Genomic DNA, 23,694 nt, shown 5'->3' on the forward strand with positions numbered 1-23,694 from the left:
ATCATTACAGGCGCAGCCTAAAGCTCGGAAACACTGCCTGAGGTGCCGTCCAGTGTTTCCAGCCCTGGTTTCCATCTGCCCTCATCAGTGGAGCTCCACTTTCACATGTTGGCATTAGCGCAGCCAGCACACCTCTTGTAAACTCTGTGTGTAATAGTTAATGATGGAGGTTCCCTGCTCCACTCAGAGGCCCTGTCCAGGGAATTTGCCTGGCCACAGGCCTCCCCTGACATCTAATAGTTCTAAACTTTGATTGGCTATCTGCCCAGCCAGAGTCGGGACTTAGATCCAACCAGGTGTTTGACAAGTAAACCAGACTTTTGTTTATTGGTGCATTTCAGTCTTAACTTTTAGCTCTATTTAACGTGCAGCTCGTTACATGTTCAACGTTCACATCTTTACTCTTTGTATCTGATAACACTGAACCATATAGATATGGTATTTTTTTTTTTTTAAAGGGAGGTATTAGTTATAACACAAATACTAGTCGCAGAGAAACTAAACGAACCGGGTCTGTCCCCGATGTTAAATACGAACAAATCGCCTATTAGCCACTCAAGATGTTTCTCACTGCCCTGCTCAAGAATTCTATCACTCTATGAGGACGTCAGGTGACGTATTATAAATAAAGTACATAACACAGGACTTTCACCCAGGAGACACGTGTTCTTGTCTAATGTGAAACCAAAAGTCAAAGTTGCCTTGTTTTAAGTTGCATCTGTAAGTAACTTAACTCATCAGACTTCCGGTTGATGAAAACCACTAAAAGGCGGCAATTCAAATGTCTTCTTCAAAACAGCAGCTTCAGTGGTGTCAATCCTCTCCACTTCCATTGAATATTTTCAAACTACCTCTTCTGAACTCTTCCACACTCACCAAGTCTCACTATTTTATTACGTTATATTTCATTTAAGGCTGGTGATATTTTCTATTCTCTTCCTTTATATTTCTTCTTGTCAACAAATCTCATGTGCAGCTCCAAACAACAGTGGATTGTATCTACTGAAAGTATTGTGTGTTTATTATCACAGGCTGATACTTGATTTGATAGTTTAATATGAAAACAGAGAAAAGAACAAGACTTTTTCTTTCAGGCACAAAACTTTCAAATAAATCAAAACATCAGTCCCACCTTGACCTCTCAGAGACCTGTGAGGAAAGTGCATATATTTCCTCTGAAGTAGTATTTTTTTCTTTTCTTTTTTTTATAAACCACATTTATTTGATCTGAAACGGACATTTTTATGATCAAACTGCAAGCAAAAAGCGTCCACTTTGTTTCTCTTTGTGGTGCTGACCGCGATGCAGTGGTTCATATCTTATGACCCAAAATGAGTTTTGCGTCGGTCTGTTGCTTAAGTATCTTGTGTGAGTGATGTTAGAGCGCCTCACTGCACACGTGGTGCTGGTGGTCACAGTGCATAGAACGGTTTAGGTGCAGAACCTACAATTAGAGATTTCTCAACATGTTGTATCATTGTGAAATGCGCTGATGTCATGTGTTCTGTCAAGCTCAGTTTGAGAAGGATAAGGAATGCAACCATAACAACTATTTTCTTTATTTTAAGATCAATAATACACACGCACGCACGCACGCACGCGCAGTGTACTTTAGTTCATAGTCCATTCTATGAAAAGTTATGGATATTTTTTTGTGAACATTTAGGAAAAGAGGAAAAACCCTTTTTTAGTCTTCTTTAGTTGTGAGTCACTTTTAAAACATGTTTTTTGAGGATCTTTTTGTCGGATCACCACGCCTGCCTTGTTAATAAAACACAGAGTCATGCTCGACTCTCCATGATTGCACAATGAAAACAGAGCAGCCGGGCTGTAACAGGGAGACCCCTGGAGTTATGGAGTGTATTCAGAACTGCAGCAGCTTAGTGGGTTTCAAGTTCTTTATTATCACGTGCACAACATTTACAGAGAAGCAGTTGTCTTAGAGCTCAGGTTCACTCCAACTAAGCTCATTAAATATGTAAAAACAAAAAGCGGATCTTTAGTGGACTTGTTTTTTCTTGTCTGCTCGTATGCTGTCGGATGGTAAAGACTAGTTAGTCAGATGATCGCTGTGGTTGTATGAGGAGCTTTTAACCTCTTCTGCTCCTGAGATTACTCTCGTACCTCAAACTGGCTCTTCATGAATTCACTAAAATGTGTTGTTAATAAGCATTAATATGATGCTCAAAATGTGTGATCAACATGGTTCTTATACAGTATCCCTTGAATACTGACACTCCCCATCTGTTCATGTGTTGGAAACGTAATGCCGGCATAGTTCTAAGGGGAAGTGTAGGACATGTAGAGTACCAGTTAAAGACCAAACGTTGGCATTTCTCAGTCGCCTAACAGACTACATATCACATGTCTGGTGAAGACATGTGGTGACAACAGCATACGTCTCTAAATAGAGGAAATTCAAACTTTTTTGGTTATTGACATCTTTGTTTGAAATCTCCCACAACTAGGAAAGTGATAGAATTGTCCCATGGATTATCATCTCCATATATAAATGTATAAACCCACCATACCAGCGTTTTACACACGAGGATCTGTGACGGCAGCTGAAGCTGCTGAGACACGTGCATCTCTTCTTGCACTTCTCAGTATCTTCAAATTTAAAGATTTTCTTTTAACGTGTTAGAAATAGATGGAATGCGGTGTGTGCGAGACCACGCGGAGAGGCGACTGTTCGTTCTGCTGAACAATGGCGGCTCCTAAAGTTCTATCAGAACTGGGGAGTATGTCTTCATTGAAAGAAGAGCACCCAGCATCCTGCCAAGTATTACTTGAGTACCTGCCATTTCCCAAACAGCTTCCAATGACACCTTGTCAGATGGCCTCATCAGGTGAAGTGCCGCTGACGGTGGGACAGTAACACTCCCAGTCAAACGTACTAATTACATTAATGTTAACCCTGGTGTCGCCGTAGTGGAACAGCTTCCACAGGTGCAGTACTCCTCAGTTTATTGGAGTCCTGTAACTGTTATGAAAAAATGTCCACCTGTGCCCTCTGGACTTCTCCAAAGGCCTATTAAAATGCTACATCTGCCCCCCATTTTTCCACATCCTATCTCACATCCTATTTTTCCACATCCTATGTTGACTTATCCACTAAACGTTTCCAGAGAAGACAAGACAAAGTCCCAGGTCTGAATATCACTGCCTCTTGCACCCCTGTCTGTTCCTGTCTCTTCAGGACTGGAGGTGGAAGCAGGCCGATCCACGTTTATTGCCATGAGCTGGCTAATGTGGAGGTTAACACTCCGTGTTGTGGGAAAACGTGATCACGGTAATAGTTTAATCAGGGACTGACATATGTCAACGCTTTGACATTTAATCCAGCATACAACCCGGATCAAGATGCTCCAACATCTTGAAGCCCTTTTCAGGATCAAGGCTGGAACTGGCTCCGTGCCTCTGCAGAGGTAGCTGTGTGCAGCCACCGAAGTCTTCTTGGTGTTGGCCCTTGGACTTTAAAGAAAATGAGCTTTTGGCTGAAAAGTGTGAATGTTCATCTCTATGCGTTCAGCGTGGTTCTAGGGTCAGCTTACCACAGTGAAGCAAACGGTTGGATTAGCTGGGATGGAAATATCCTGCTGGGGACCCTAGAGGAGCAGAGGAAGTGAAATCCTCTTCCTGGCACTTTGTCATCACCCCGTCAATTTATGTTGATGAATCCAAATTATTTCACATTTCTTTCACAGATGTTGGGGTTCAGGCTGGTTTCTGGTCTCATCCAGCATTCGTCGCTATACCTACCAAAAATAATGCACTGTAATTCGTAGGTATCCCACGAAATATATTGGTATGTTATGCACGAAATCATGAACGAGGAAGTAGAAAGACAGGAAAAGCCCACGAAGGGAGGACGGGACGGGACGGGAGGGGAGGTGGATGGGTCCAACACACACTGATGAAGCTGTTCGTTCGTCATGTGAAACGGGAGGGCAACGTTGATTTATTTGTCATGTAACTTGCGTAGTTAAGTAACGGTACCTCGGTAGCTATTTTAACCCACAAGACAGTAACTAACTATTTCACCATCTATTATTAAACCTAAGTAGCTCACTTAGTTGCCTAAACCCAACTGAGTTTTCTGTCAAAACAGAAGTTTATTTTGACAAAACCATATGCATGTAATGAGTGAAAAGTGACACGTGTTGCTGGATTTTCACAAGAAAAAAAGGAGTAATGTTTTTGTAAGATATCATACATGTATGAGTGGTTTGTGTTCACTGTCACCGTGGTGACATTCATTTCTGCTTTCCGATGTCTTCTACGTTTCTTTAATGGAGTTTGCTGAACGTGACACTGCTTACTAGTGGACACATGAGTTAAACCCCCAATCTGTCAAAGTATGAAGTAAACGTAGGGGTACTTGTCCAAACGACATCTGTTGGTTTCTCAATGAGCAGCCTGGAGAAGCAGAATTCCACCTTTTTAATATTTGATAATTTCATTAAACACAAACATATTTAGGAATATGGATCGTAAGCACAATATCAAATGAAGTAATAAAGGTCTTTAAACTAGTTTTGACTCAAAGCCCATCTACAACGCATGACTTCATCATTATGTCAAAATATATCTTTAGTGGTGCATATTAGCATATTGACCAGTTGGTGATGCAGCTTCAAAGGCATGATAAACACGGTCATATTCACACCTTTTATCTTCTATATTTCACATTGTGGGTCCACGAGCAACTTGCTCACCAACCAACAGCAGCTGACAATGATCGACATCGGTACTTGTGTGGACCGGTCCTGCACTTAAATCATAACAAAGCAACGCTGGATATTTTTATGGACGTGCTTCAGTGCATTGGCAACACCACATGAGACACGCAGCAGCCTCAAGGAAGAACTGAGGTAATGGGTATTTCACCAGAGCAGCTCTCTGAATCCCACACAGACGAGCTCGGATGACATTCCTACATCTCTTCCCTCCCGTTAGAGCGCAACGTTCAACTCTATATTGTCCAACAAAAGAAACCTCAGCTAGAAGATATTACGCATCAGTCAGTAATGTGTCTTTAATTTAATTTATACCAAACCCGGTCTCACTCCCAGCCTGTCAAACACCGCTGCTTGGTTGGTGGTCCTCGGCGTCTGATACCGACACACCGAGGCATCCTTTATTGTCTGTATGAGATGTACCAGGCTTTCAGCTAACGCCAGTATTAACCCATTCATGGAATTATTAGAAAGTCAGGTTAACTGATGTAGAATAAAGAGCGAGTACATTAGTCTTGTTACATAACTTCCGTACTTCACTAATGCCAGTTACTTAACAAACAGAGAGAGAGAGAAATATACTGATTTTAACCTAAACTACAATATTTTCCTAAGCCTAACCAAGTACTTTTGTTAACTAAAAACTATGTAACCCTACATTGGAAGTTTATTTTGAAAAGACACGGACACGCCGTCCCTGACACGTCCAAAACTGACACTTGAGGGGCATCTAGAGCGCCATAGTACCCTTATTTGACGAGTTGGGGGTGAGAACGAGTTATTCTCACAAAAACAATGAAATGTATTCAGAAAATAAATGTCACATAAAAGTCAGTGGTTTGTGGAAATGCACAACTTTAACTAAAAACAGGACATTGCAGTTATTTCTGACAAAATAAACTCGAGGTCCACTTACTACTTTTCGTGGTCTCATGGTCTTCATCAGCGGATGGCGTTTGCGGGGTTTGTTTAGTGTTTTCTACAGTTTCTTTACAGACTACATCTTCTGAGAACAAAGAGGTCAAGGTGAGACCTTTTCTTCGGAAAGTGGTGCCTGTTTGATAGATAAGGGAGCGGAGGATGTGTCCAATGATCTGGCAAAAATGGCAAGAATAGTGTCCGTTTTCACACTAACATAAATCAGGTGAGATTTACATTTACCGCCTTTAAACAAACAGAAAACCAACATGGAGGGAATCCACTCATGTCTACTGTTCTACCACAGCAGTGTCTTCAGCTGCAGCTCCTACACGCAGCGATTTCAGCAGCTGTGAGTCATTAGTTAGTACTTAGAGCGTAATCGGGCAGAACAGTCGGCGGTTATGAGACACAGTAGGCTGCGTACTACCTTACTACCACCAGAGTGTTAGCACGGTGTAGTGATGGAGAGGTGGGCTCATTCCCTCATCAATGACTTTATTTTGTCCCCCTGTGACCTGATGAGGGAACTACATTGACCAACCACAGCGTCATATGCTTTCATCTCTGAAAAGTTTGCCGCCACCGCACAAATTTTGTTCCCAGTTCATCCCACACACACATGACATTGCCGTGTGTGTGTATGTTTTCTCCATCTGGTTATGCTTTGTCAACTTATACTGTAGGGGGGGGGGCTTTCAGCCACCGTGAACGCTACTAAACCAACCTCATATAACTTCACCATTTATTATAAATGGTTGTTAAAGTCCGGAGGAAACCAAAATGAGCAGTTATCCGTCCGTCTTGGTTTTACGGGTGTTTTTGCTAAGCATTCAAGGAAAGATGCAGTTTGCTGTTTTTATGTGACCGCAAACATTTGTTTCTGGTAAACAAAACTTCCAGCTTTGTGCTGGTATAGATGTAAAAATGTGGGCATTGGGTGCCCACTAATTACACTTCCACGACATCACTGTTAAAAGTGAGCTGTGATTAACGAGACAGTCCAACACCAAACATCAGCAAACAGTGTAGATGACAAGCAGACATCAGACAGTCCGGGGATCCTTCATTCTATTTCATTATTTATTGAAGTGATTTGTTTAGAATGTACAGTAATGGGACAGATATAGACACTGACACGTTCATACACACACACACACACACACACACACACAAAAACAACTCTCTTTTAGATGCTTTAGAAACAAGAGGTCTTAAAATCTTCCTTTCAGTAAATATTTTGCAGCCAAATCAAATTGTTGGATATTCAACCTTTGTTTCTTTAAAATACATTTAATACTTGACTCGTTTCTTCACAGGGCTTGAACAAAGACAATAAAGTAGTCCATGAATATGAGATATGAGTTAACAATAATCACAATCCCTCCTCATCATTGTGGAGGTGGATTTATGGCGTTTTGCCGGTTACACCTACAGTCTATGTGCATATCTCTGAGTTCCATTCGTTATTGTTTTGATTCTTCACAGTTCATTTTGTTTGTACGCCCTCTGGTGTTTTGGAGAACATGCAACAAACAGCGCGTTCAGCATAAACGCCTCTGTGTAAGCTCGGAGCTCACGCGCCGTCCAGAGGCTCACGCTGTCACGGATTGCATCACTTCTTAGTTTCTTTTGATCTGGATCTGCTTTTGTCACTAACTCTCCTGACATTTCAGGTCCTGCCACTCAGACCATGCAACCAACTCGTCCCCAGATCCAGATCAAAAGAAACTAAGAAGTGGTGCAATCCGTGACATACACTCAAATTAGCCCTGCAGCTATTTTTAGCACATATGATCTTAGAGAAGGCACAGCGAGCCGTGTAGCATTTATCTGATCCCTAATCAGTTGGATGGTCTGTGTGGGTGATGGAGGGATGTGAGCAAGAATCCTGCGAAGGCGATAAAACGTTTGTCTGTCGATCATGAATCTGATTCACTCATGAGTCGGTGTGAATGGATAGCTGTTAGCTAGCTCGCTGTTATTGACAACTGTTGTGAGTAAACTGCTGAAATGATTTGTCGGTCAGTTACATGTGTCAACACCACCCTCTGGACCGCAGTACAGCTGAGCCTGATCTGCATGTAGTCCAGGGGAAACCAGGACCGGCCTGAAGACTTGTGGTCCAATGGAGACGCATTAGATGTTTGAAGATGTTCAGTCTGACCAGTAGAGAATGAGAAATACTAGTTTCATTCAATTAAATGTTATTTTTGTAGCACTTCCTATGACGCCCATGTCTACAATACATTAAAAACATATTATAATGCGTTATGATCTACTTACAATAATGCAGGATTTTAGTTATAAGCACTAGAATTTCATAATTCATTTCACATTATAAAGCATTTTATAATGACTTGGTCAGGTATCATAATACGTTATAATTGCTGGTTATAATGCATTATAATCGTTTTAATGGCTATAATCATTATAGCCATTATAATGCATTGTAAAGTGATTATAACTCAACTCTTATTGGTCATTGTGTGCTTTAAGAAATAACAATTTAACCTGTACAATATATTGCATTACAACAGGGATTATGCAGCATTATGAGGAGATTATAATGTAACTATGGCACATTAGACCACTGGACCCAATGAGGCCCAGTATAGTGTGAATGAATGACCTAATGAAAGCCCATTATCTCATGTGGTGGTCCACATCACTCCATGCAGCGGCTAACCAGAGGAGGATGATTGGTGTGGTTTTCAGTGGAAAACGATGGTTTTTACCTCCTAACATGAGTCCAGCTCTGCAGCAACACTGAATACTTACTGTGGAAAGCTGTCAGAGATTTTAGCCACAACAACGTCATCAGTTATTAGATTCAGTGCAGACATATTGGTATTGTTTGCTTTCTCTCATATCAGTCGGTTTTACTTAGAGCTTGTTTTGGAAACCTGTCTCAGCTGTTTGAGGGTCCGTATTGATTTGCTTGTTCAACAATTGGACACTTTCCTGGAAACCGGTGTCCAACATCTGTTTATATATCTATTTGTTTATCTGTCTGCCATGCACATATGCTGTATATGTATATACTTTTTCAAAAAAGCACACTACATCAAACTCTGCATACATGGGTGAAGCCGAGGGTGAGTTTCCAGTCTGGTATTTAGTAACCGTTAGAGTAATTGAGACAAATTGTAGGAAAGTCTGTGACTCAGCAGATGTTTTCCAGGTTATTTTTGACACGTGTGATGTGCTCTGTGGTTTCTCCTCCGGTCCTCGGTTAAAAAATGCCAGAAATCAGACACCCCTTCAGCTTCAATGACAAGTTTGTGGCTCCTAAAAGACATTCCTTAGCATATCCAAGCACCAAAAATATCCAAGTTAGTATCCAAAACCTAAGAAATAAAAGATGTCTTACAGAAGAAAATACAGTAAAATCCTTGCTATGTTCATTTATAAGTTACTGATCAATAACATGTATTGTAGCTTATTTTTTATGCCAGATTCTAATGTCGGTCAGTCGTCCAACAGGAATCCAACTGTGTCTTAAAAACACCTGTCCATATTGTCAAGAAATCTAGCATGGACAATCCAGTCCCTTTAGCTCTGGGGTGTCCAAACTACGGCCCCCGGGCCAACTGCGGCCCAGTGCCTGCTTCTATAAAGTTAGTTCTAGCTCCACCATCAGGTAAAAAATGTCTCCATGGCCAACATTTTCATTTCTGAGATGGTGTCTAAAAAACCAATGGCCACATTTCCATCATATTGTCTTTGTCTTTACAACCAAAATGAGCACATTGTTTGTTCCAAAGGAGCCAAAAGCACTCTTAAAGCCGCATATTCTTTCATTGAAGATGAATGGGTGCTTGTCCTCAGAACTTCATTCCATCAGTAAGCCAGTGTCGGTGCTGACTGGTTCCCTGTCTTGTGCCGTCTCCTCCAGGGATCTACCTGTTGGACATGATCTACATCGACTCAGCCTATCCTGCCTCGGACAGTATCATAGAGACGGAGCAGCGGACCAATCAGATGAACAACCTTCTGAGGCTCATCTCCGACCTGCAGATGTCATGTAACTATGGTAGGAAACAAGACACGGTGTCTACATCATCCAGTAGAAACGCTACATTACCTGCTGAAAAATGTAACGCGTGATGTGAGCTGACTGACTGTTGTTCTGTAACTTCAAGTATTTTCATTGTTTCTGCCTTTTATAATGATGATGGTTAAATACAATACAATACCACAATTTCAATTTTGGTTCTCCAGATGAAAGGCTTTAGGCCCCCAGCCTTAAGTAGTCTAATGCAGGAGGATTGTCCTGTCAACAGTGTAACTTAGGTTGCCCATAGATTCGTGACCTACAGCTTTATCAGCATTTGGGTCTTTCTCTCTTTTTTTGTACTTGCTGACATTTTCTTTCACTACCAAAGTGATGAGTCCTGTATTTAATTTTAGCGGACAATCAGAGCTATCCTCACCGAGTCAACGTCTGTACACCGATTCTTATTGCGTTTCATATTTTGTATCATTTATGTGTTTTCCTTGAGCCACAATGATGAAGGAAATCCAGCACACACTCCATCTGTGGACCGTCAGATCGAGTGACTTCTTCCAACCTTTTTTTCCTTCAGATTACTTGGTGACGCTGCCACATGTCCAGAAGTATCTGTTGTCAGTTCGCTACATCGAGGAGCTCCAGAAGTTTGTAGAGGACGACAACTTCAAGTGAGTTTAATCTTGTTTTAACGGCGATGTCCAAACCCCCCAGAGGATGAACCCTCTATTGTGGATACTTTCTTCTCGCCTTCTAATGGCCAGATTACAAAGAGATATACTGAAAACTCTGTCCACCTCGGTCACAACACAAGCTTTTCCCCAGCACATGGTTCATGGAAGTGGGCGTGAAATTGACGGGGGTCAATGCACGGGAAGCAGGGCTGGAAAAAGGTCAGGCAGCTGGTTTTGTCTGTCTCCACAGGGAGCTCGTTCGTCCAGCAGCTGCTGATGACTTTCTCAGGCAGCGTCTCACATCCTCTGCTCAGGAATAGGTTTGTCTGTCTGCCACACCGGCTCGTGGCCGTTTTTATTTGGCACCTGTTGTGGGGGGTGGGACGTCATTTCGGGGCTTTGGTTATACCTGGTTTATTTAATTTCTTACCCTTTTCAGACTATAGCTTCACACGGGATATGAAATATGCTCAAATGACACATCAGGCTTATTGATGAGTTATAGTTAAGAGATTATCTTTTGGATAATAAATGTATTTCAGACCCTTAATCAGTTTGTGCACTCAGGTTTTACTGATATAACCTCACTCTGACTAATATGACTATTAGTTTATGGTGGCTAGTGCTGACTTTAGGACTCAACTGATACCTCTGACTCTGACACTATGTTGAATACGAAGAAGGGGAACGCCCTAATTAGTGAATACATAATATGATCCACTACTTGTATTACCTACAGAGACAAGAAGAAGCTAAAGTAAAGCAAGCCAATATATGTACTGTATACATATGTGTCAAAGCAGGTATAACCATATAGAAGTGGACGTAGTCATCGTGATGTCACTCATTGGTTTGTGGACTGGCTTTTCGAAGCCTCAAGTTTGGCGCTTTCGCCGTCGCCATCTTGGATTACGGCCGTCGGCCATGTTGGGATTTTTGCAACTAATGAATGGAAGTTACCATATTTGGAATGTGGAGGAGTGACGTAGAGACGCCTTATACATCTCTTGTTGCAGCAGCAACCTGTCAATCACAGTAAGCCCGCCCTAAAGCATACCCTGCTTTATGGTCTATTTGACTCTCAATGGACCATAAGCGACAGCTATATGGGCCATTCTACTGAATTGGTTCAAAGTCAGGTTGGAAATATTTTTAAATTGTGTGTTTTATTCCCAAAACTTTGTCCGTATATATATTGTACCATATCTAAAGTACACATATCTAGTAAAAGAACCGTCAATTTTTATATTGTATTTTCAGACTGTGTTGGAATGTTTTTCCTCTCCCAAAAATTGTCACTACCGAAACATAGTAATACACTATAGTAAAAAAGTATTATTATTAACCTGTTAAGATTGTGTTTCCTTCCCTTCTCTGAAGAGTATTTTTACAAATATTTCTTGAAGGTTTTCACAATTAAATCAATAAAAACGAGATTTGTACCAAATTTCTAAGTTCAATTTATACAATTCATCAAAATCTTAATGCAATATTTCTTTGTAAAATGCATAATACTGATCATATTGATTCCAGAGTTGATGATTGATACAATTGAACCAATCAGTATCATAACATTTTAGTTGACAACTCAATATACTTTATTTTTTACAAAACATCCAGTGTTGCGGTAGTGACTGCACTGTTTCGGTTGTGACCACAGTATTTTGTTTGCAAGGTTGTATCATATTTCCTCAACCTTATTGCTTAATCTTAACTCATAACATGCCTTAGGTTGGGAATATTACAAACACAAATGTTTTGTGGTCAATAGAATAATTTTATTTTTGAAGACATAACAATTGTTCATCCAGAACCATTTAAAGTACAAACATTACTTATCAATGGAAAATTACTCAAGTGGGTTCAGTAAAAGAACAAGAAAACATTGACAAATAACTGATATTATGTTGTACTGTATGTTTTAAGCGGGTTCAGTGTCAGACACCATCACAAATCCATTCACAAATTTAGTTTTTCACATACTGCGGTGAACACTCTTGGGCTGATCTGGACAGCCCAAGAGTGTCCAGATCAGCCCAACGTCGTGTGACGTTTTCTGGTGGAGGGATTAAGGTGACGACCTTGTCCACTGTGTACCAGATCTTGTCCTCTAGTCGCGGTCAATAAAAGCGGTTTCGCCCAATGTTGTGCATGACTTTGACCTCAAGGGCAAACAGATAACGGGTAAAATAAAAGGACATTGGGCGAGATATGATAAGTATTGCTTGTATTAGAATCTTATAAGACTATGAAATAAAGTTTGATTCAAAGGGAATGGGAATATGAGAACGGAAGATTGCCAAGTGAGAATGAATGGAAAGAGAGACTTTACCATATGTTTCGGTAGTGACTGTTTCGGTAGTGACAATTCTAGCTAACTTTGAGCATAACTAAAGAATGCTAGCAAGCAGATGGCTAGCATACACGTATTTGAAGAGGTGTACACACATAAAAACATAATACTTTGCATTAAACCCCAAAAAGTTTACTTAATTGAAGAGAATATGTGTTCGGTAGTGACAATTCTTAAGGTTACACGCCGATTTTCAGACTTTGGAACACATTTATATCAAAAGTATGGGATTTAGCTACTTATCATTCATCCATGAGGGACAGGGATGCAGTGTCACTGCCTGGTCAAAACTGCAGGGGTGTGGCTAAAAACCAGGCTCAGCCAATGGACTAAAACGCTTGTGTTTCGGTAGTGACATGAAAACTGGGGACATGATTTTTTGGGTATAGTTTTTTTATTTTAAAATTAAACCCAAAATAAATCTAAATCTTACAACTTCTGTTTAAACTTAATCATAAAGATCTTTGAAATTACACCGTTGAACAAAATCTAAAAATTGTTTTAAGTGTTATTTACAGAAATTGAAATTTAGATGTCAGGGTTGGGGACAGCTACTTCCCAATAGAAAGTACCCTATAATGATGATTTTGTATATATTTAGCTTATCACTATCTAATTTAATGCCTTGGGTTTAAATAGACCACAATACATTCTTAGTAAATATCTATGTCTGAATACTTAATTGTTTTGTTAAATAGTTTTTCTTGTTGGGGGACAGCACTTTGAACGAATTCGGTAGACTGGCCCATATATCAGGAACGCCTGGAGCAAAAAAACGTCCACTTGGACTCAAAGGATGAACGGATTCGATTTTAATGGTCAAAGGTCCAGCCCGCTGTGACCTTACGTTTTCACATGTTCGTGCCTGGATATTTTAGGAATGTCTGGAGGAGATTACGTCTGCACAAACATCCTTTAAGAATGAACTGATTGGCTTTTGGTTGTCAAAAGCCAAGGTCACTGTGACTTCACAAGAAAAAATTTTGGCCATAACTCGAGAATTCACATTCTAATTATGACAATTTCACACAAATGTCTAATATGATAAAATATGATAACCTTTTGGGCAGACATGGATTCATACTGCAACATGACTGGTTGGCGAAGGCAAACAACCCACGAGGCGGTTGATCCTAGTTTTACCCATAATGACGTGGACCTTCATTTTATTGTAATGTTGTGCATTTATGTACCATCCACTAAGTGGCTCTGTAATGGATGCGACTTTGAATGTAGCAAAGTAAAATATTTATAATAATAAGTACTTAAATAAAAGAAAAATAACTGATTTTTAAAAGTTCTCAAAAGAGTACACAAAGAACAACTTTGTTACAGTAACAAGAGTCAATGTCATTTCTTACTTTCATCCAATTTTAAGAACATTTCGGAAACATTTTCCTGATGCAAAGTCTGTTTATCCACCTCGTGTGAGACAAAGTCGCCTTGTAGTCTAAAATGTGCAAGTGGTGAAAGACAAACAGCCCATGATGAGCCTTTCAGTGGGCATCTTTAACCCACACACACTGACATCAGGCCGACAGGAAACACACTTTCCACACTTGAGCGTTTGAATTTGAGTTGAAATGTGTGAGGGGCTTTTCTGTGTGTGTAGGCGAGTCCACAGAGGCGTCAGCTCTGTCACTCAATAAAGTGTTAAATCAAGAGTCAGCTGGCTACATCGACATGATGGAGGCACCAGTGAAAAGCAGTAAAGGACGAGGTGTTGCATCGGTTCCCTTTGTTAGACATGATGAAGTGGAACGATTGGCCTACATCAAGGAGATCAAAACCCTGATATGATACAACTATAACTCACAACCATAATGGGATTTACATTCGCTTGTATTCTTATCAATGTTAGTTGTTAATGCATAAGGATCTAAACAGCTGAGATTAGCATTGATGCTATTGATTCAAACAGTTCAGCTGTGTGCTGTGCTTTGGAGAGATCACATTAAAGCAGGAATTCTCAGGCAACTTTGGAAGTTCTAAGCAGTATTTTTCAGGATTTCTAAGCAGATTTATGGGAGATAACGTAATAAAAGTGTAAGTCTGAAAGTGCAATTCTTACTCAATCTGTGGCGCTATGGTGAGATGCTCACAGAGCATTGGAGTTGTGACGAGAAGGAAAACGGATGAAGCCGGGCTGATTGCGTGATGTAATGTGGACGTTACACATGACAGGCTGCGTTTGAAGTCCCTTCTGTCTTTCTTTGGAAGCAGCTCTTTAAACAGACATTGATAAACACACAACCAAACCCACTCTTTACCCGCTACTTCCTTCCCCCCGTGGTCTTTCAATAAATACTTTCCATATGCAGTGATGAGCTGCAAAGTCCCATTTACCAATTCCATAAGCAAAGGGAGCATGGGCAGACAGGAAGAGAGACTTTTCCAAACTCCCAGAATGCAGTTGGCATTCTGGTGACACCAGCTCTGGTGATCAGACTTTAACTGTTTTCTGGCTGAATGTACATTGACAAAATTCTCTCAACTCCTCTTTTCAGAAGAAAAAAATAACCGTATTGACAGTGAGATGCAGTCACAAGATAGATTATATATATTATGAATAAATATGTATATCATTTCCCCGAGAGGCATCACCCTTTGAAAAGAGAAAATGATGAATGAATGAATTGATTAATATAGTCTCATAAAATATACTATCAATTTGACACATTTAATTAGTATAGTATGTGACAGAATGGATCCTAATTCAAATAGATACATTATTTTTAGTGCTGGGCAAGTTAACGCGTTATTATCGCGTTAACGCATTAATTGATTAACGCCGACAATTATTTTATAGCGCGTTAACGCATTTTTAAATTTTTTTTATTTTGAAAGTCCGTTGCTCACTGGCAGCCGTGGAGGAAGTCTTCAGACTACGTTGATGCAGCGTGTGGGAGAAGTATAGATAAACAAAAGCAAGACAAGCTAACAGATGCTACAGAGAAGTGGAGACAAACTGCAGCCGGTTAGTATTGGTCTGAGGAACGTTCTTAGGATCACAACGAATGACGGCATGTATGAACCTCAAGAATGAGCTAAGAAAGTTAGCGGAAAGATTAACGTGAGACAACATCCGTTTTCTGCAGACGAACATCCGGTTTTCAGAATAAGATGCCAACAAAGTATGAATTATATTCACATTAAGTATAAAACATGCTACCTGCATCTCGTGAGTTAAAGGGAAAATACACCTAAATTGTGCGTAAAGTGTCTTTATTCTTTGATCGCTGGGTAACCATCATCACCTCGGAGTTACAGCATTATATTGATGAACAGTAGAGCTGCATTCACATGCTCTGACTGTCATGAAGACAGACATTTTTGCTGAAACATGCTGAAGCATTGTATTCATGTTGCACAGCAGTGGAACGTTTCACATACAGTCAGCACAGATAGTGAAGAGATAGAACTGCTACTGTGTAAAGAGAATACTGCTGTTAAAAAGAACCTTATTTGTTTTAATAAGTGTTTGCAAACCGAATGTTATTGCCCTTTTGTTCATATAGCAGTACTTTTAAAATAAAAGTGTACAATACACTACTTTTGAATTCATTATTGAACTTTGCCATAACGATGCGATTAATCGCAAAAAATCCATGCGATTAATCGCCATTAAAAATTGTAATCGTTGCCCAGCACTACTTATTTTATCATTCACACAATATTTTCAGGCTGTAGCTTCAGTTCTCAGATTTCTACTCATGATGTGTTCAGGGACAGTATTGCGTGTAGGCCACCAGTGTTTTGGCAGCACTCAGAGCCCAATACACAATCACTGTGGTTCCGTGGATTAAAAAAAACTGAATAAATAGACTTGAAGTTAAAAACTATGCTTTGGATTATTGTTATGCGTGTACAGTGTGAGTCTGTTCAACTGTATAATGTAATTTATTATGCAATTGCAGGCAAAATTAATTTCAGCCTAAAACTGGCAGCTGGACTGGCTTGACTGACTTGAAATAAGGATGTAATCGCTGAATCCTGTCTTTCAAATACAACCCCGACACAGACTCCCTTCATAGCTGTATATCTTATAGGTCCAAATGACTGAGCCATGTGTTCCCTTTTGTTAACCCACCTTTCACATCAGCAGATGAGACAGCAGGAAACCTCAATGCCCAGTGAGACGTACTGTAGGCTGGTTCTGATCTGGCTTTAATCATCTGGGGTAAATAAATAACGCCATGGTAAAAAGCTCTGGAATTGGCTTTGTGAAATGTTCAGATAAACTGTTCGCAGTTCAAAGACAAAGTTTATGCTCGTACTTCTGCATCATTTACTGACTGATTAACTCTGTAATGAAACTGCTGGAGTTGATGTCACAGCAGTGAGCGCGTGATGTATTTCTGTCTCGACACTAGTGAGCATCAGTTGATGTGGGAGCAGCAGTGATGTGGTGTGTCTGATGGAACCCGTTTGTGTTGCAGGCTGTCTCTGAAGATTGAACCTGGAAACAGTTCCCCTCGCATCGCTTCTTCTAAAGAAGACCTGGCAGGTAAGACACACTCGTAGGTAGAGCTACACCGATGGGAAGGTCCTCCAGTGGTTTGTCTTTTATTGAATATCAGGTGTTTATTTCAATTACTTATTTAGTATTTTTTTCATTAGGATCACTAAATTACATAAATTTACATGTGAGAACAATAAAATATTTCAGGACCCCATTACACCAATATCACAATCATTGAAAAAGCAGGAACAGTTCATCTTATGTAGCTTCACTTGATTACAAATATAGTTATTACACATGAACTGTAGCATATAACAGAAGATTGAACGTTTCATTTGGTAGAGGAGGCAAACCAACCACAGTTTGCATTATCAAATTGCATTATCAAATTGCATTATCTCCTATTTCAACCAGCTTGTGTGTGGTGGGAGGCATTCATGCTCTTTTCTGTCACTGCCAGCAGAGAATCCAGCTCCTCCTCCATTCACTGAGCTGGTCTTTAAACTAGCTCGTGGTGATGCTGGAACATCTACAGCAGCCTGTTGCAGATGTTGTAGATGACCTCTGTTTCCAGCATGTTCCAGCCTGTCGTCCAGGTGCACCGCGTGGTACTTACAGACAGATAGATAGATAGATAGATAGATAGATAGATATCCTTTCATACTTTATTAATCCTGCGAGGATTAATAAAAATGTGAAAAAATATTAAATATGAAAAAAATGCAAATATGTCTCTATTCAGATGTAGATGCTATGATCTCCCGTATCTAGTATAACACCTCTGGATTCTGCCCCTGGATGGATGCAGGGGTCAGAGGAGGCTTGGTCCTGTGGAACTTCACCAGCAGCTCGTTCGGTTTGCACCCTACAGTGTATTCCTTCTCCTGTTCCCACTGATGCACCAAACTCTGGCAGAGTCATCAGAGAACTTTGTTTCAGCTGCAGTGAGAGGTATACATGAAGAGGGAGAGGACGGCCCGCTCATCAAAGCTCCAGAAAATCCGTCTGATTTTTTTGAGCGAAGTTTTGTTTTCAATTCATTATTGCGTTTCACATTTTCGTGAATGTGTCCTTCCCAACATCATTTTAAGTCAACTCAGAAGCTTTTGGTAGCAGTTTGCTAGGACCAGTTAATGTTTGCGGTGTTGAAGAAATATGTCGATATAAAAGAACACATAAGTTAGATATTTTTGGAAATGCTTATTTGCTTTCTTGCCAAGGAATATATGACAATATACCCTCTCATGTTATCCATCTCATGTCTGTACACTGAATGTGAATGCTACAGTATTCAGGCGATTATCTTAGCTTAGCTTAGCAGAGAGACTGAAAAGCAGGGGGAAACAGCTATCCTGCCTCTGTCCAAAGGTTAGAATATTCACCTCCCAGCACCTCTAACGCTCACTAATTAACATGTTAAATCTCATTCGTTTAACTTTTAAAAATGCCAAGTTCCTTTTTAAAGGATAGTTACATTTTGTTACCAGCCACAATGACTCCCCTAGAGTGTCTGCCTGATTGCTTGTCAACCTCATAGTGACGATAAGATGCTAGGATGTTACAGTGCCTGACCAAGAAATAGACCAACGTAATCCCCTGTAAGACTGCCACTGTTTTCAATTGATTAATCAAACTAGTGGGCTAATGCACGGGAGATTTTAGCTTTTGCTACAAGAGATTTTAGATTCAGATCCACTCATCTCCTACGTAGGAGATCAACGTTGCCCCCAAAACAAACAAAAAACTGCCTCTCAGGGCTTTCGTATGTTCCTTAATTTACAGATGCATAAAGTCGCGTGTCATCAGCATAGTGATGAAAGTTTGGATTATGTATTATTGGGCATGTGGCAAGAATCCTGTAAATACCAACTAGAAGAAGGACCTAGAACAGAACCGTGGGGTACTCCACAGTTCAGAGGGACAGTAGATTATGTGAAGTTCCCGAGAGTAACAGTTAAGTATCTGGAGATAAAGCACTTGAGAGCAGTGTCCAACATCCCAAACAATTCAGATGATGCTCTGATCTCCCGCATCTATCCCTTTATGAGCATAAAGAAGAGAAGCTGTTTGATTAATGACATGCATGTAGTGCAGTGTTTAGACCACAGCAGAATGGTAAATGGTCACCCATAGCTTTCTGCAGGTTGAGTTAGTCACAGCAGGTTTCCATATTGACACTTGATTGATTATATTTTGATTGGATTGGAAAAGAAAACAGCAGAGAATGAGCTGGCTGTCCTGAGTGCACTAACAAACAATGTGTCAGTGTGATTTCCATCATGTCCTCCACCCTGCCTCACCTCTCTGTGCTCTCTGAGGTCCTCATGGAGGTGAGCAGCTGCAGGCCAGTATGGTGTCAGATCAGTCTCAATATTAATGAATGCACACGGAAGGATGCACAAATTATTTTGTGATTTCTATATAAATGATTCTCTCCACAAAAATATATTTTTAATGCACACAAAAAAATGAGATTCACAAGTGTATTTCTGGTGCACACACACGTGTCTTGTTCTAAATATATGTAGAAATAGAAATCCACAAATTTCTTTCTTTCTTTTTTTTAATAAAAAGGACATTTTCTGTGGCCAATCGGATGTCTCCATGAGGGTATTCTCTTACGTCATGCTCAGGTAGGGAACAGGGTAGAAAGGGAAAAGAGCAAAGTAGTCGGACAGCTAACGTTAGCTTTGGTGTGGAATACATTTATTTGTGGACATATATGAATCACAATCAAATGCATTTGTGAATCCCTCTGTGCGCATTTATTAATATTGAGACTGATCTGACCCCATAGTGCATGAACAGCTCCATGAGGACATGTTGCCGAGGGCCAGTCCACTTCCTTTATTTTCCTTTCTTGTGTTGAGCAGGGGTTAGGAGGGGTTCATCTGGACTGGGCTGCGGTGATGTAATGTAATGCAATGCAGTAAGAACAAGCCAAGAGCTGGATGTAGGTCAGAGTAATGAAGAGGGATGAACCCAGAGCCACATCAACGTGTGTGAGCTGTGCTTTCATCTGCGTATATGTCAGTGAGGGCGTTTAGCCTGATCCAATGTTCAAGTGATGCCGAAGAAATTCACATCCAAACCCTTAGAAGCATTAGTTAACAGATCAGTCAAAACCATAACAATTTAAAAAGTTTCTTAATCATTTGAGTAATAATTTATGATAGTAATTTATCAATAAAAAATAAAAAACTGGCCTGCGTCCTACTTCTCCAGTTGGAAGAAGTTATTTTTCCCCTTTTTCAGTTTTTTTTTTGATCAATTACATTTTTTTTTGGGAAGTCATTTGATTAATTTGATAATAAGAGTAAGTAGAGATGTCGTGAGATGATCTTAAGGATCAATCTATTTGAATGGATCGTATCGGATGAAAGCCGATCACATTTCAATCCTTACTTGACTCTACTGTGTTGTTGGTGTCGCAGCGCTCCTCTTCTGCATTTTGCTGCATATGCGAGTGGAAATTTACAGAAGTGCAATACATTCACAAAAGAAAAGAAAAAAACAATACACCTTATCTCGTAATTATGATTTACAAGAAAATGTCTCATAATTTATCTAGTTCGGTAACTTTGGAAAGCTGTTTACAGAATCGGACATCCCCGATCATTAAATATAAAGCGATACATTGTGAATACATAAACAATGCCTCTTTGCAACCCATGTAAGGTCGACGACATAGACTGTGTGAATGAACAATTATTTGGACGCACTGGTAAGTGACTGAGTTTTGACATCCGTATTAGCAAAATACACATATTCATATTGATCTCTACTCTGTGATTGTCATTAACAAAGAGCAGTGTACAAACATCCAGGTAGCAGACTCTCACCACAGCCAGCGCAGACCGTCACTTCCACCTGTCGGCAGTTCATATCAGCTGTTACTGATGAATCTTAATTCTGTGAGTAACTTGATGACAGAAGATAATAATATCCATTGCAAATAAAAACCCATAAATCCTCAAAGTGATGTAATTGAATCAGGTAGCACCATCATGCCTCTGTCTTCTCAAACAGCCATGACTGATAACCGCCTTAACCTTTTCTCACAATTACAAGAAAACTCTCAGCATACAAACCACACAGAGCTCACTGAAACATTGCAGGTGTTCAGAGACTGTAAGGTATCAAAGACCCTTTACAACCGGCATTAAAATGCATCTCCACGTCCAAAGCTGACACTAGAGGGGTACGGAGAGAGTCTTAGTCTGAAGCGTTGGGCCACTGACCAAGCGTCGGTATTTGTTTTGTCTGCATACGTTAATGTTCTGCTCTGTGTGTGAGTGTGATTACATTAGAGTTCTGTTTTTATATGTAGTTTGATCATTAAAGATTCGTCAGCCCGACACGCGGAGGAAACACACACAGCCGAGGGAATGGATAGAAAAATAGTTTTGTTTTAGAAGTCCGACATGCTGTGGTTTCACAATACTATGTAACTAATAATCAGCTTTATTCTTTGATAAATGAACTCCTATAATAAGCCAGGGTTTTCCTTGCTTGAGCTTGAAGTCGTAGAATAAGTTAACGATGCAGCTAACAGCAGCAACATGTCAGCCGTTCCACAGCCGTGTCCTCGGGGAACAAACGCACTGATCCTTTTCCATAGACTCATGTCTCACAGGCCGGCCAGCCACATGCTGGGATTTGTTTGTAATCGTTAGGAGCTGCTATTCTCTCTCTCTCTCTCCACCACTTATCATATGATTACGTTTAAGACAATCTGGTGCTATTAATCTTTATAAAGTGACAGTGATAAGGTGCTTGTCACTGGACTGAAAGGTTTCAATTTCAGTGCCTGTTGATTACAAAATAATCTCTTTGTGCCAAGAGTGCACCGTGCATCAGCCGCTGTAATAAACAGCAGTGAGTCATTTAGGAAGGAACCATGTGTCTGAGCTATTACAGGGAAAGGTTTGGCCCCAGGGTGAACGTGTGGCTTCTGTCACCGAGACAAAAAAAAATACAATGTTATCTTTTCTCATAAAGACATGTTTTTCTCATTGTGACACACCAGCCTAGCTCGTTAAAAAATATTTCCCGTTATGATAAATTAGCATGAGATTATCAAGCTAGTTGCAGGTTCTGGTTTCTGACCTGAAAGTAGTGAACTCTGACCATGAATGAATGAGGTGGTCCGCCATCTTTTGGTTTTGTGCGTAGGGAAAGATGTGCGTTATGGAATATGGGATTTGTCCTCCAGGCAGAGAAGTTAGGCCACAAACGTTCCTCTTAGATCTGGCTTCCAGGTCCTCCCACTTGCCGTCCAGCCGCTTGAGTTGGTTGTCAGCCACTGTGGATTCCAGAGTGTAGTGTGGATGACGATGAGTTGATTTTAACAAAAATATTACATTTAAGTGACTCCGTCATGACATTTAATAGCTTAGCATCCAAAGCAGCGCTGCTGGGTCTGTTGATTGCCTTCGTCTAGAAGTTGTCCAAATGAATGCTAAACACTAACAATACTGTGCAGAAAATCGATTGGTTTAAGTCATTCTCTCTCTTACATACCTGGAGTAACCCCATGTATTGTATTTTATAAGCTGATGTGAAGTAATATTTGCCTCTAAAATGTAGCGGAAAAAAGTATAAAGTGAAAAAAGAAAGCAAACACACTGTACAAGAGCCTCCGAATCGTACTGAAGTATACTTGAGTACATGTACTTAGTTACTTTCCACCATTACGGGTCAGCAAAAAAGTACAGCAGACAGGCTGCCTTGTACACATTAAATGTAGATGTGAACGTAACTGATGAAAAATGTGCATTTTAAGTAATTTCCCCTTTTCCTTTTACTCACTATTCAACGTGTATATCAAACGTGCTGCTTTGAATGGACTTGTACATATATTTGTTCTGACTTGAATGATATATGAGTGTTTCATCAGGACACAAAAACAGCCGATTTTTCCTGCTTAAGCTGTTCCGATGATCATTTATATAACATGGCAGGAAAGGCCTGTTCTGGCTGTGTCCCCTGGCTTGTTGGCTCATTCAGAATAAACAAGTGTCATGCACTTCACACACTGCCAAACAGAAGAATTGGGTTTACTCACTCTCTCCATGTACAACCAGTCAGTGTAGGATGACATGGGGGAGCAGAATGTGTGCAAGGACAAAAACAAGAGAAAATCCACGTGACATGATGTTCATACATAACGGCTGTAAACAGGGAGAAAGCCCTCTGGTGGTGGTGCTGTACGTGACTCTAGCTCAGATCATCCCAAGAATATTAGCTCATTTCAATTTTTCATAACGCATATACAGTATAGCCCATGAATGCAGATAAGGAGTGCCATGGTTTTCAGAAAGTTCACAGTACCGTATTTTCCGCACTATAAAGCGCACCGGATTATAAGGCGCACCTTCAATGAATGGCCTATTTTAGAACTGTTTTTATATATAGGGCGCACCGGATTATAAGGCGCATAGAATAGAATAGCGTCGTAAGCGTGTCTCTTGAAAGGTGCCATTTTGGGGTCTTTATACACACAAGTGGTGTTGGACTAGGAGTAAGCACAGTAC

The 23,694-nt window shown here is 40.3% G+C and overlaps 1 protein-coding gene across 1 annotated transcript in view; it reads left to right on the top strand.

The window, feature by feature from the left end:
• LOC142935463 (ras-specific guanine nucleotide-releasing factor RalGPS1) overlaps window positions 1-23,694 on the top strand; it is a 66,450-nt gene that overhangs the window by 26,824 nt on the left and 15,932 nt on the right. The window contains 3 exon segments of the mRNA XM_076079849.1: window positions 9,556-9,693; window positions 10,247-10,340; window positions 17,136-17,203. Coding sequence (XP_075935964.1) covers window positions 9,556-9,693; window positions 10,247-10,340; window positions 17,136-17,203 — 300 coding nt within the window.

Source organism: Anarhichas minor, unplaced genomic scaffold (genome assembly GCF_050575085.1).
Source record: "Anarhichas minor isolate MPS153535 unplaced genomic scaffold, ASM5057508v1 ptg000073l, whole genome shotgun sequence".
NCBI lineage: Eukaryota > Metazoa > Chordata > Actinopteri > Perciformes > Anarhichadidae > Anarhichas > Anarhichas minor.